The sequence below is a fragment of the Grus americana genome, chromosome 4 (assembly GCF_028858705.1).
Source record: "Grus americana isolate bGruAme1 chromosome 4, bGruAme1.mat, whole genome shotgun sequence".
In the NCBI taxonomy this organism is placed as follows: Eukaryota; Metazoa; Chordata; class Aves; order Gruiformes; family Gruidae; genus Grus; species Grus americana.
The window spans coordinates 531,421-543,984 of NC_072855.1; the positions used below are offsets into that span (position 1 = coordinate 531,421).

Below are 12,564 nucleotides of genomic sequence, written 5' to 3' on the forward strand. Positions count from 1 at the left end.
GCCGGCACTGCCTGTGAGATCCAGCCCTGCCTGCTCGCCGTGCTGCCCGCCCGCCGGGGCCGAGTGAGCCCTGACCCTGCTCCCCCACCGGGACAGCTCTTGCCTGGCCGGGGGGCCGCTGCCTCCCCCCACATTATTCCCAGGCAGGCGGACGTGCGCTTTGGAAGGGAACCATCAGCGTTTTTCTGGCAGGGACACATCCCAGCTGCCTTTCCCATCCTCGGCACCCCTGACAGCTGGCTCCCCCCATCCCTGCTGGTGCCTCGCCATCCCCTTGGTGAGATGTGGCCCTTCCCCATGCTCTGTCCCACTGGTGACAGGACATGCAGGCTGTCCGGAGCCTTAGGGCTGGTCTCCGGGAGATGGATGGAATGGGGATGGGGTGGGGATGGGGATGGGGAGGGGATTTGGGACTGGGGAGGGGATGGGGTGGGATGGGATGGGGATGGGATGGGGATGCGATGGGATGGGATAGGATGGAATGAGCCAGCCCTGCCCGGCCACTGTGCCTGGGCCCCAGCTCCAGCCTCCCGCACGGCCCAGGATGTGCTGAGGGGCGACAGGGACAGCACAGGCATGGCTGCCGCTGCGCCCTGATCCTTCCCATTAGCCAGCTGATGGCGTTGGTTCCATCGCCGGAGCCACCTGGGGCTGCTTTCACCCCCAAAACCCCACAGCTTCCCCGTGGCTGCCCCACGATGGGCCACGGGTGCTGGGAGAGTGGCCGAGGGCTCCCAGGGATGGGCACCAAGGGGTTGCCCAGAGAAGCTGTGGCTGCCCCTGGCTCCCTGGCAGTGTTCAAGGCCGGGTTGGATGGGGCTTTGGGCAACCTGGGCTAGTGGAGGGTGTCCCTGCCCATGGCAGGGGTGGCACTGGGTGGGCTGGGAGGTCCCTGCCCACCCAAACCAGGCTGGGGTTCTGGGATTTCCTGTCACAGCTCGGCCGGGCTCGGAGATTGGGGTCTGAGCAGCAAAAAATTGCCAGGAAATGGCAAGTTGCCATGGCAACCGCATCGCCCAGGGATGGCGGGACCGGGCGGGTGCCCCCCCCCTCCGCGCGCTGCGCACCCCGCCGCCCACACGTGGCGCCCCACTGCCGTGCGCGCCCGCTCCCTATTGGCTGCACAGCCCTTTGCCACGCCCCCTAGCGACAGTCCCGCCCCTTGGAGACGACCCTACCCCGCGGGGCCGCTCGGGAAGCGGCGCCTCCGAAGCCGCAGCTGATGGGCGTGGCCACCGAGCGGGCGGACCAATGCGAACGGTGGAGGGTGCGTCGGTCCAATAGGAGGGCGGGGGGCGTGTCCCGGTAGTGGGAAGCGGGGAGTGGGGAGCGCGGCGGCGTCCGGGACGGACGGGACCGACCGGGGGTGAGTGAGGGACGGACGGACGGACGGACGGACGGACGGACGGACGGACGGACGGGCGGGCGGGCGGGCAGGCAGGCAGGCAGGCAGGCAGCGGGGCTGGGGAGAGACCCTCGGGTTGTCCCCTCCCCGGGGCGGCGGGGCCCCCTCCCGGCATAACCGCCCCGGTAGGGGGTCCCCGGTCCCGGTGGGCTGGGGCGGGATGCTCGCCCGGTCCGGTCCGGTCGCTGGCCCGTTGCACAGAGAGGAGCACCGAGGTCGGGGGCGCGTCCCCGCGTCTCCTCTTGCAGCAACCGGGGCTGAGCCGGCGGGAGGCGAAAACACGGCGGAGGGGGGGCATACCCACGCGTGACGGGGACCGGGGCCCCGCGGGTGATGGCGGAGGCAGATTGGGGCCACCTGGCGCGGCTCGGGCGGGGAGCCGTGCGTCAGCGCCGCCGCCTCCTTACTGCCGCTCACCCCCGGGCTCGGGGTGCCGGGGAGCCCCGGGAAGGGGCTGAGCGCTGGGGACCCAGTGCCCGGGGTGCCGTGGGGGGACCCGACGGCGTGGGGCTGTCGGTGGGGTCCGTGGGGTACTCCCCACCCCGGGGCTGCGGCTGGGGCGGGGGGGTCTTGACCCTTCCCAAGGGCACGGTGTCGGATCCCAGCCCCGAGGTGGGGGGCACCAGCCCCCCCAGCCCGGCACCGGTGGATCCCCCTGCCCTGGCAGAGCCCCCCCCCGGGGCTGGGAGTGCTGCTGGGCGCCCCCCGTTATCCTGAGGGGGTCGGGATTTGGGGTCCTTGCTGTTGCTGATGGCCTGCGAGGCTTCCCCGGCTCGGGGCTTGGTGTGGCGGCTGCTGGAGTCTTTGCAAGGGAGGAACTGGGGAAACTGAGGCACGGGGCGCGCTCCGCTCGGCGCTGGGGGCCGCAGTGGTCGTGCCCTGGCCGCCGGCCGGGGTGCGAATCCTCCCTTTCCCGGGCAGGGGCTGGCTGCGTCCCCAGAGCCGGGGCTGACCGAGTCACGCCGCAGAGTTGCGGCGGAGCAGGTAGAGGAGCTGCCCGTCCTGCCGCTGCTCCTGCCCGTCCTGCGCCCATCGTGCCCCGGGGTAGGGCTGGGCGCAGGCCCTGGCGTGCTGCCTGCCGCTGCCCAACGCCCGGCTGCCTGACGCCCCTGAGCTGCAGGCAGGCTCCTCCCTGGCAGGTCTGTGCCGGAGCAGCGCCGGAGTCGCAGTCGTACGGTGCCGTCGCGTCCGTGGTGCTCGGCTGGCTCCGGGACCCGGCCGTAAACAGCGGCTGCCTTCCCTGGTGCTGCCTGCACTTTGCCTAACCCTGCCCGTTCCCTCCTCAGCTCTGGCGCTCGGGAGCAGCAGCGGCCCCGGAGGATGGCCTCCTGCCCGTGCCTTTGAAGTTTCGCGCAAGGACGACCGCAGCGGGGACGCATGGCTACGGCTAGCAAGGGTGAGTCCCCGGCGTCCCCCTCCCTGCCTGCCCCTTGCCCCCTCCCGGGCTGCCTGCCCCGGCCCGGGGCCAGTTGCCAAGTTTGATGCCCCTTCCTGCTGGGGGGGTCTCTCTGCCCGCGGCCCTGCCGGGGGTCTCTGCCCGCAGCCGGGGATGCGAGGGCTGCCTGGAGCTGCCTGCTCCGTGCCTGGGGAGCAGCCGAGGCTGCGGGGCACCGGCGGTACGTTCCTGCTGGTTTTTTGCTGTGATTTGCAACCGAGCACCCACTGAGGGGTTTGCGGCAGGGTGGGGGTTCCGGTGGGGTGCTGCTGGTGTTGCTCAGCTGCTGTCCCTCCTCCGGTCATCAGCACCCCCTGCCCCAGACAAGGCTGCTCTGGGTGGCAATGGGTGCTGGGTGCTCCTGGCCTCTTCTGGACCCCAGCTGCCTCCCCAAAAGGCTCCGGCGGAGCCGGATGCTTTCTCGGTGTCGAGAGGGGACCCTGAAAGGCCGCTGGCGAGAGGTGCGCCGAGACAAAGACCGCAGAGGCTCTTTGTGCTGCTGCTGGGCGTGATTTCATCTCCCTTTGTGTGCCCGGTCGTGGCTCCGGCCTCCGCGGCTCCTTCCCCACCGCCGGTGAGCGCGGCTGTGGGACGGCTCCATCCCTGGGGCTTTCCTCCTGCCGGTGGTGAAACCTCCGGCTTCCCGGCGGGATGAGGGCCAGGCGAGCCGTCCCTCGGTGCTGATGCCAAAGGACAGGCAGGTTGCCTGCTCTGGGCTGCCTCGTACCCGGCAGCGTGGGGGAGAGGAGCTGGGGGTCCCTGGGGGGAAAACCCTGAGCCCCCCGTGCTTCCCACTCCAGCCCTGCCTCCCCAGGGACGCTGGGGACACGGTGACTCTCCCGGGGGACGCTCCCGGTTCGGGAGGGACACGGTGACTCTGAAGGTGGCATCTGCTTCCAGGGCTTACGATCGCTGCCGACACGTGCGAGGCAGGCGTCCCCCGCTGTGCCCCCTCCTGCGATAGGGTGTAGGTTGGACCCCCAAACCCACCCCCCGGGTCCCTGGGGAGCGTGGCACCAGATCGGCTGCTGGCACGCCGACCGTGCCGGGTCCGGCAGGTCCTGGTGACCCTCCTGCCATGACTGCGGTGGGACTCGAGGTTAAACACACCAGCTCCAGGTGATTTTGTGCCCAGCTCCTGCCTGATGGAGCCCCTGCCTGTACCCCTGCCTGTGCCTCCCCTCACTGCCGTGTGTGCACAATTGCATTTCGCCCCTAATGAGATTTCCGTGCTGGCTGACTCACGGCAGGTCCTGCGTGCGTGGGTGCCCCTGCCCCGTCCACCCTTCCCCACGTGCCCAGGGCTGCGGAGGGGCCGCTGTCGCCCGTCTGGGCTCTGCCCAGCACCCTCGGGGCTGTCCCCTCCTGCCAGGGCGAGCATGGTCCCTGCCGGCCCCTCCTGAGCCGGGGCGGGGGCACCGCGCCGTGCAGCCTCCCAAGGTCACCGGGATGCGTGCCGGCGGGTGACCCGGTTCCCAGGACAGCCGGTTCCTGGGCCAGCTCTGCCCGCGGTGCCCGGCTGCCACCTTCGCCCTCCTCCAACCTCCCTCTCTCCCGAGGGTCTCCAGGCACACCGTGCTGGGGAGGCAGCCGCGGCTGCCAGGCTGACGGTGGCTCGGTGCCCTCCAGAGACACTTGTCCCCGGGGGGCCGCACGGCTGCCTGGGCTCCGTGCCGGGCATCGGCTGCGCTGCCTCCAAGCGCCGCGTGACAAAGACGCATATTTGGGATTTTCCCTGCCGGTTTCCTGGCAGGCACCGGGGCTCAGCTCCTCCCGAGCCCGGCGCTGGCATCGGAACGCCCGGCGGCAACCGCGGGCTGGGACCTTGCCCGTTGCCACCGCTCCCGGCCGGCGTACGGGATCCCCGTGGGTCCCTGTGGCAACGTAAAGGCTCTGCGGGGCAGAGGGTGGCTGTGCCCCGGCACGGGGGGGTGGGGGCTGCCCGCGTTTTGGTGGGGAGGGTCCCATCTGCATCCCCTTCCCCACCACAGCCACGTGCAGCCGCATCGCCCTGCGAGCGGCCGGGTCTCTTGTTTTCCCCTGCGTGCGGGGAAGGGATTTCTGCCGAGCTGTTCCGGCTGAACAATGCCGAGTTATTAAATCTCTGGCGTTTCCAGCCTGCCGAGGCACAAAGAGCCTTTTCTTTAAGGAGGCGGCAATCTGCTCCCGGCTGCTGCCAGATGGATGCGGTCGGTGGCCGGAGCTGGGGGGGGGTTTCTTAGGGTGTACGGGGGGGAGGAGGAAGAGGAGAGGCTGGTTTTATTTCTTGGAAGCTCGCAGAGAACGTATTGCAAAGGTGCAATGTGTGTGTTTGTGCCTCGGCGCAGGCTCCTGCCGGCCATGGGGACTTCGGTGTCCCCAAGCAGTTGCCTGTCCTCGCAGGGCCGTTGCATTTTTGGCTTTCCCTGGCATGCCGTGGGGTTTGCTCCCCAAAATGCTGGCCAGCTTTGCAGCCCTGGAGAGCCCTGCCCAGCACCCTGGGACGTGTGGGAGCCCATCCCTGGGGAAGCTGTGCTCCTCCCCTGTCCTTGTCCCACGCGTGCCCCCTTCCCGGCACAGCCGGTGTCTCCGTCGTCCTGTTCCTCTGCCCCGAGGAAATCACGGGAGCGAGAAAACGCTGCCGAGCCCGGGGAGCGGACGGGACCTTCGCAGCCTCGGTCCGTCCCCAGGGCTGTGGGGGGACACGGAGCTGGGGACGGAGGGGACGCATCCTGGGCGGGCAGGGGACGATGCTGGGGCTCTGTCCTCTCCTCCCCATGCAGGCAGCAAGGCGAAGGGGGGGGGCGTGCGCTTCGCCCCCAGCCAGCCCGCCGAGGGGGCCCACGGCCACGTGCACTTCGACGAGAAGCTCCACGACTCGGTGGTGATGGTGACGCAGGAGAAGGACGGCAACTTCCTCGTCAAGGTGGGAATTGCGACCTGGGGGACCCGGGGGGTTCCTGGTGCCACCCTGGCCTGTCCCCGCACCCGGCAGTGGGGCTGGGTGGGTCCTGGGGCCCTGTGGGGTGAGCGGACCCCCCCGTGCTGCCTGCTGTGGGGCTCCTGCTGCCCGTGGCTCTGCCCGCTCCAGGGAGGTTTCCATCGCTGTCCCTCCGGACATCGCTCTGCCTCCCTTACAGTTCTCAGACTGGGGGTGCTTCTGGCCCCACTCCCCTGATGGTGTACCTGGGGGGGGCTGGGAGCACCCCGAGAACCCGGGTCCTTCCCCGAGGGCGGCTGCGATGCTCCTGAGGGCGCAGGTGTAATTGTGGGTGCTTTGCCCCCGATTCACCCATTTAGCACCCGATTCCTGCGGCTCCATCCAGCCTCTGCCAGCCACAGGGCAGGTTCCGGGCCGGATGGGGGGGCCCCCAGCCCAGGGTGCTGCCGCTGGCCTGGGCAGCGTTTGCGGGGCTGTCGGGCCGGATCCGACAGGCTGGGGTGGGATGCAGGATCCCTCTGGAAATGGGGGCCCGTGGGGTCCCGAGCAGCGGAGCCCGGTCCTGGCAGGGTGGGCTGGGGGCCGTGCCGCACCCTGGGCGGGGGGCACGATGTGGCACCGTCTCCTCTGCCCCTGTTTTGGGGTGCCGTGGCTTGTCCCCGCTCCCCTCCAGCCACGTGCCTGCGGCCGTGGGAGGCTGTTAGCGTGAGACCGGGTTTGATGGTGGCTCCCAAACCGTGCTGGGGGCCGGCGATGGCAGTGGGGACAGCGAGCCGTCTCTAACGACCCCCGGTATTTCACCCCCGCAGGTCTGCAGACCCGGGCGCGCGCCGCCTGCCCCCGTCCCCCAGCTCCTCGTGCCGCAGGGTGCCGGCAGCGGGGTCTGGGTGCCAGGTGGGCACCTCGGCAGGGACTCAGAGGTGCGAGTCGCTGGTCCTCTGTCTGGAGCCGCTTAAGCCGCCCCCCCGCCCCAGCCTCTCCTTTGGAGGCCCTTTTCTCCCGAAAAATAACCCCCTCGGAGAGCATCGGGGTTGCTGCGGCACAGCAATCTGAGACTCCCTTTCAGCTCTGAGTCAGTTATTTGTATCGGGCGGATGACGGGTTATCGCCCTAAAAACGGCAGCGAATTGCTTAGCAATTGCCGATCTGTGGGTGGTTGTTATTATTTTTCCCACCCGTGCCGCGCAGCGTGCCACGGGCGCCCCGGCACTGCACGTGCCTCCCCGGGGAAGGGGCGGCAGCTGCCTGCTGCTCTCGGCGCTGCCGGCAGAGCGGGACCGGCCCGGCGCTGGCAGCCACCCCCGGCCAGCTCAGCGTGCCGGTGCCGCGTGGATCTGCGCCAGGGCCACGTTTAACCACGCAGCTCTTCCTTCTGGACGGATTTGGGGTGCACGCCGTGCCCCACCTTTCGCTCCAGAGGCAGGAGGAGACCCTCGTGCCCTCCGCTACGGAAAAAAGGCTCCTCGGGGCCGCTCACCAAACATCTTTCCACGGCCTGAAAATCCCCAAAGCTGCGCGTCATCCTTTCTGTTGGTTTGGTTTGGTTTGCGGTGCTGCCTCGGAGCTGCTCGTGGCCAGGAACGTGCGAGCGTATGGCGTGTGTGTTATATCCGTGTGTATGGAGGGGGGGGTGATTATATCTGTATTCACGTGCCGGTCGCGGTGCAGCTTGGAGCAGGCTGCACACGTGTGCAATGGAAGACCGAGGGTGCCCGGCTGAGCCGTGCCCGTGGCAGCATTTGCCCGCTGCTGCCGGCGAGGTTTGCGGCCGTGGGCGAGCAGCGGGTGCCCTGCATCCCAGGGAGGGGATGGCTCTCTCGGCCGGGCCGGATCCTGGCTGTGCTCCGAGCTCTGCCGTGGGGAGGGCTTCAGGCGCGTCCGGCGGGGAGCCCGCTGCTCCCTTCCCAAAATGGCTTTTTCTGAGCCCGATGGAGACGGCCGGCTCTGAAAGGGCTCTGGTTTTCGTCGTGGCGGTGGGTAAATGACGCGCTCTTGGAAACGCCTTGGCTTTTAGAGACCAGAAACAGCAGCCGAACGCGTTCAGCTTTCGCTGGGAAAATTGGGCTCTGCTCCCGAAGGGCGGCTGTGCCCGGGGCTTCGCCCAGGTCCCGCTGGTTTTTCTGCTTGCTTTGTGCAGCCAAAATCGACGTCTTTAATGACGTTTTTCCCGATTGTTTAGGAAACAGCCCCCCACCTCCCCGTGGGCTCTCGGGTGCCCGATGCCTGGTGGGTCCCCGTCCCCGGGGCAGGACGTGGAGGGGGCGGGATGGGACGATGGCAGCGTGGGACCGAGCCCACCGCGGCTTGGCGCTGGCCCGAGGCGTGACCCCATCCGTGTGCCCCTTGCAGGTGGGATTCCTGAAGATCCTCCACAAGTACGAGATCACGTTCGTCCTGCCGCCGGTGCAGAGGCTGGGCAAGGACGTCTGTGCCGTGCCCCTCCCCAACCTCAACCTCCGAGTCATCAGCATCACCCCCCTGCCCGAAGGTAAGGTCCCCCCCTTTGTCCCCCCCCCTTTCCTGCCTCCTGGGAACTCCTCCAAAGCATTTTCCAAACCGCAGGCCTCATTCTTCCCCTGAACACGGCGTCCCCGGGGCTTTGGGGACGCATCCTGCCGATCCCGGCGCTGCCCAGGGCGGCCGTACCTCTGCCGGGGCCGCATCCCAGCACCCGTCCCCGCAGCGCCGCGTTGGGGAGCTTTGCCCCACGGAGGAGGAATCCGTGTTTGCGCTGCGCCTGCCAGGAGATGCCCGACCCCGACCCGCGCGCTCGGAGAGCAGCTTTTGTGGCGTTTTAATCCAGGAACCTGCCCAACAGAGCCCAGGTGCGCTGGTATTTTTAGCGCTTGCTCTGTCTGCCTTTTGCCTGGGCCGAGGGTCTGCCTAAAGAAGAGGCTGAAGCCGAGGGGGGGGTCACCTCCCCGTCTGTCTCCAGGCCTCTTATTAATTCTCCTCTTGTAGAGGAAAGGAGAATAACGTCCTGAAACGTAAGCGCTTGGCGCAGGTCCGTGCGGTACCTGGGCTTTGCTTTGTGCCGTGCCTGCGGCGGCTCGGCCCCATCCGAGCCCGTGCTGGGGACCGGGCACGTGGCAGCCCCCCGGGATCGGGGCTGGGGTCCCGCTGGCCGCTCTGCCCTGTCCGTCCTCCCCAGTGCCCCCAGCTCCGTCCTGCTCCGTCTGTGCCCATCCCGCGGCTTCGGTCACGGCCGGCGGCTGTTGCTGCGTCCCAGCAGACCTGCGTCTCCATAACTCAGTGTCTGCAGCTGAGAGGTTAAATGCTCTCCCTCCCCCCCCCCCAAGTGTGCATCAATTAGCTGCTGTTCCCTGTGGGTTCAGGTCAGGCTGGGGACAAGGACAAGGACAGGGTTTGCTCCAGGACGCACCAAGCTCAGGCGCTGGCTCTGGGCTGGGGTCGGTTTGCCGCCGGCACGTCCGTGGGAGAGGGGAGCAGGGCTGAGCACGGTGGCTCCGGCGCGACGGCTGGGACAGCCGAGCGTCACCCTGGGCTCAGCGGCAGCCGTCTCGGGGACACGGGATCCGCTCCGAGGATGCAGCGGGCTGCAAAGCGCCTTGGGGCACCTCGGCTGGTCCTGCGCCAGCGGCTTGGGTTGACAAGCAGCCGGCGGATGCTCTTTCCCGCATCCCCGTCCCCTGGGCTCCCTGGGGCTGCAGCTTGCCACCGCTCCCCGTGCCGCCTCCCGCCAGCCGAGGGTCCGGGAGCGGGGCGGTGGCTGGCAGAGACCTCGGGCTGTGGCTCTTCCCGCGCTGCTGCTGGCCCCGGCCCAGCAAAGCACTTAGGCTTTGTTTGCTTGAAGCTTCCCACCTCGGGCTGGCACGCTCAGCCCGGGCTCAGGGCCAGCGTTCCCAAGGCTTTGGGGAAAGGAGCCCTTCGGGGACGCCGAGCAGCTCCGGTGGGACCCGGAGGAGTCCGGTGCCTCGCAGCGGTTCGGCAGCATCTGTCCCCGAGGTGCTCGGGGCCCTGGTGACAGCTGGGGCTCCCCTCCGGGCTCCGCTGCCCCCGTCCTCGGCTGCGGGCGGGGATGGAGCCTGCCAGGTTTGCCAAATCCAGCGCCGGGGCCACCGTGCCTGGGCAGAGCGCGGTGCCTGGCTCCCGGCCGCCCGGCAGAGCGGAGCAAAGGCTTCCCTGCCCCGAGCTCCCCTCCCGCTCCTCAGCCCTGGGCCGGGGACTGGCAGCACGGGGGTGTTTGTCCTGCCCGTACGTGGTTTGCCTTCCCCCACCCGCCCGCGCTCCCCACGTGCGCCCGCCGTTTCCGAGCCCCAGGAGCCGATGGCCACGCGTGTGCCGGAGCCTGGATGATGCTCAGCACGTTTTTGTTTCTTCGTGCCGTTGGAGCATCCCCCTGTGCCGTGTCGGGGTGCCTCTGCGGGGGCTCACAGTGAGCTTGTGCCCCCCACGCCGGGGTTTGACTAATGCCTTTCTGCAGCTGGCTTAATTTTCTGCTCCCCCTTTATTTTTACATTGTGCTTTTTTTCCTCCGGACCAGAATTAACTGCTTCCTGCCCTGCCAGCTCTGTCCCTGCGCTGGGGGGGCGCGGGGCCGGGATCAGCTGGGGTGGGAGGTCGTGGTGTTTGCCTGGGCAGGGGGACGGGGACAAGCGGCTCTCATAGGTGCCATCGGCTCAGGGCAGTGGGGGACGCTCAGCACCGTCACAGCAGCATCCTGCATCCCCTCGCCCACATCTCTGCGGAGCTTTACGTGCTTCACCGTGGCTCAGCATCCTTGTCTCTGCCTCACGGGTGGGGAAACTGAGGCACGGGGTGGGGAGGGAGCCCAGCGAGACTCATGCTGTGTTGCTCAGCACCTTGGTGGTGGGAATGGGATTAAATCAGGCGTGCCCAAGGCTCTGCTGCCTCTGGGTGCCCGCACCGAGGAGGCGCTCCCGGGGTGCAGGCAGGGAAGGGAAGGTGCAGGCAGGGAAGGGAAGGTGCAGGCAGGGAAGGGAAGGTGCAGGCAGGGAAGGGAAGGTGCAGGCAGCTCTCCCAGGGTGTCTCTGTCCCCAGGCTACAGCGTGAAGTGCGAGTACACGGCGCACAAGGAGGGGGTCCTGAAGGAAGAGATGGTCCTGGCCAGCGAGGCCGGTGAAGGCGCCTGTGTCAAGGTCGTGGTCCAAGCCCGTGTCATGGGTAAGGGTCTGCCGGCACCTCGGAGCAGCGATTCTTCCCCGGCACAGCCGGTAACAGGGAGGAACCGCAGGCCGGCTGGAGCCCCCGCTGCTCTCTGCTCTGCGGGGAGCCTGGGATGCTCCTGCGTCCCCCCGACCCTGCGTGGCCCCCCCGGGCTCTCTGGCCCAGCTGCTGCAGACGTTCCCCACCTGGTGGACGCTGCTGAGAAACTGTCCAAACCGGACAACTTTCACCCCGAAAACCCCCAGGCCAGGGGAGGAGGCTGTGGGGCCTTCCTGGTGAAGGAGTGCACGGAGGGGGGCTGCAGCGGATGGGTCGGGGGGCACCCTCTGCACCCCAAGCCCAGCTGGGGGGCTGTGGCCAAGCCCCATGGGGTCCCCCTCTCCTCCAGCCGCTTGTTAGGCAGCACGGCGGTCTTCAATTTTAAATTTATTTTCCCTCCCCCACCTTGCTGCCTAATTGGGGTTTGTTAATTAGAGCACCACTTCGTCGCTCGGCTTCCTCTGCGTGGTGTGACGTGGCCACTGCTCTCACCGGCATCTTCCGCGCGGCCGGTGCCGGGGTCCCTGTGCCTGGGGGGGCTGGCGGTTTGCTCCCCGGCATCCCCACGCTATCTCCCCGTGTCCCAGCACCCCGTGCACTGCAGCGCCCGAGCCTTGGCACGCCGGGGGCTGAGCACCATCCCTGCGCAGCACCCCCAGGACACCGACGCAGCGGTGACCGGGGGACGGGCTGCAGCGTTCCCACCTCTCCCAGCCCGCTGGGTGCCGGCAGCTGTGGGTGGGAGGACAAATACCCGCGAGCCTGAAAACTCCCCAAAGGCCTCTCAAAGAGGTGAAGGAGGGGCTCCCCCCCCCGCCCTGTGGCTGCACCCCAGCTCTGTCCCCGTTCCCACTGTCCCCTCCTGTCCCGCAGACCGGCACCACGGCACGCCGATGCTCCTGGACGGGGTGCGCTGCGTCGGCGCGGAGCTGGAGTACGACTCGGAGCAGAGCGACTGGCATGGCTTCGACTAGCCCCCTGCCCCCGCCGCCCGCGTGGCTCCCGAGGACGAAGCTCAAATTTAAAAAAGAAGAAACCAACCCCCTTCCCCCCCGCCCCAGGGGCTGTGGCTCTGCAGCCACCACGGAGTGTGTGGGGGGGGAGCTGCTGCGTCCCCCTCCCCAGCTGCTATCGCCACCGCTGTGGGGTCGGGGGGTCCCCAAAGCGCAGGAGGGGGTCCCACATGCCAGCGCATCTCTGCCTGGCGCCTCGGGCAGGGATCCCCTCGCTGCCCCCAGCCGCTGCTGCTTTCCCCTCGCTTTCCTCCCCGGGAGAGGCGGCAGTTGGGGGTGGCAGAGCCCCAGCCGAGCCCCCCCCCCCCCGGCCTCAAATTTTGCCTCTTGGGCTTTGGAGCAGAGCAGGAGCCGGGGGCCAGGGCAGGAGCCGGGGGCGAGCCGGTGCCCGGGGTCCCTGTGGCTGTGCCCACCCCTCTCCTCCTGCCGCAGCCGTTGCCTTAGTCTCCTCCCGGTTTTCCTTTTTTTTTTTTTTTTTCTTCTTTTTGTTTTCCCGGTAAGACCATGGTACAAGGACCAGGAGAAGTGGCTCAGTTTCGAAAGCAACAGGAGGCTTTATGTGCCTATATATATATAAATATATAGATATATATACATATACACG

At 68.3% G+C, this 12,564-nt stretch overlaps 1 protein-coding gene across 2 annotated transcripts; it reads left to right on the top strand.

Annotated features, from left to right (window-relative positions):
* The first annotated feature begins 1,304 nt into the window (after window positions 1-1,304).
* Window positions 1,305-12,562, top strand: ADISSP (adipose secreted signaling protein). 2 transcript variants are annotated; one of them, XM_054825120.1, is made up of 6 exons: window positions 1,305-1,366; window positions 2,692-2,801; window positions 5,603-5,745; window positions 8,110-8,248; window positions 10,783-10,905; window positions 11,821-12,562. In XM_054825120.1, the coding sequence occupies exons 2-6, from the start codon at window positions 2,783-2,785 to the stop codon at window positions 11,919-11,921; spliced, it is 525 nt and encodes a 174-aa protein (XP_054681095.1). In that variant the 5' UTR covers window positions 1,305-1,366; window positions 2,692-2,782; the 3' UTR covers window positions 11,922-12,562. The 2 variants fall into 2 exon arrangements, with proteins under 2 accessions (XP_054681095.1, XP_054681096.1); XM_054825121.1 differs by lacking the exon at window positions 1,305-1,366 and adding an exon at window positions 2,332-2,544.
* Window positions 12,563-12,564: the final 2 nt, after the last annotated feature.

Coding starts and splice junctions, on each gene's coding strand:
- ADISSP (XM_054825120.1), top strand. Junction 5,746..8,109: donor ACGGCAACTTCCTCGTCAAG/GTGGGAATTGCG, acceptor TGCCCCTTGCAG/GTGGGATTCCTGAAGATCCT. Junction 8,249..10,782: donor CATCACCCCCCTGCCCGAAG/GTAAGGTCCCCC, acceptor CTCTGTCCCCAG/GCTACAGCGTGAAGTGCGAG.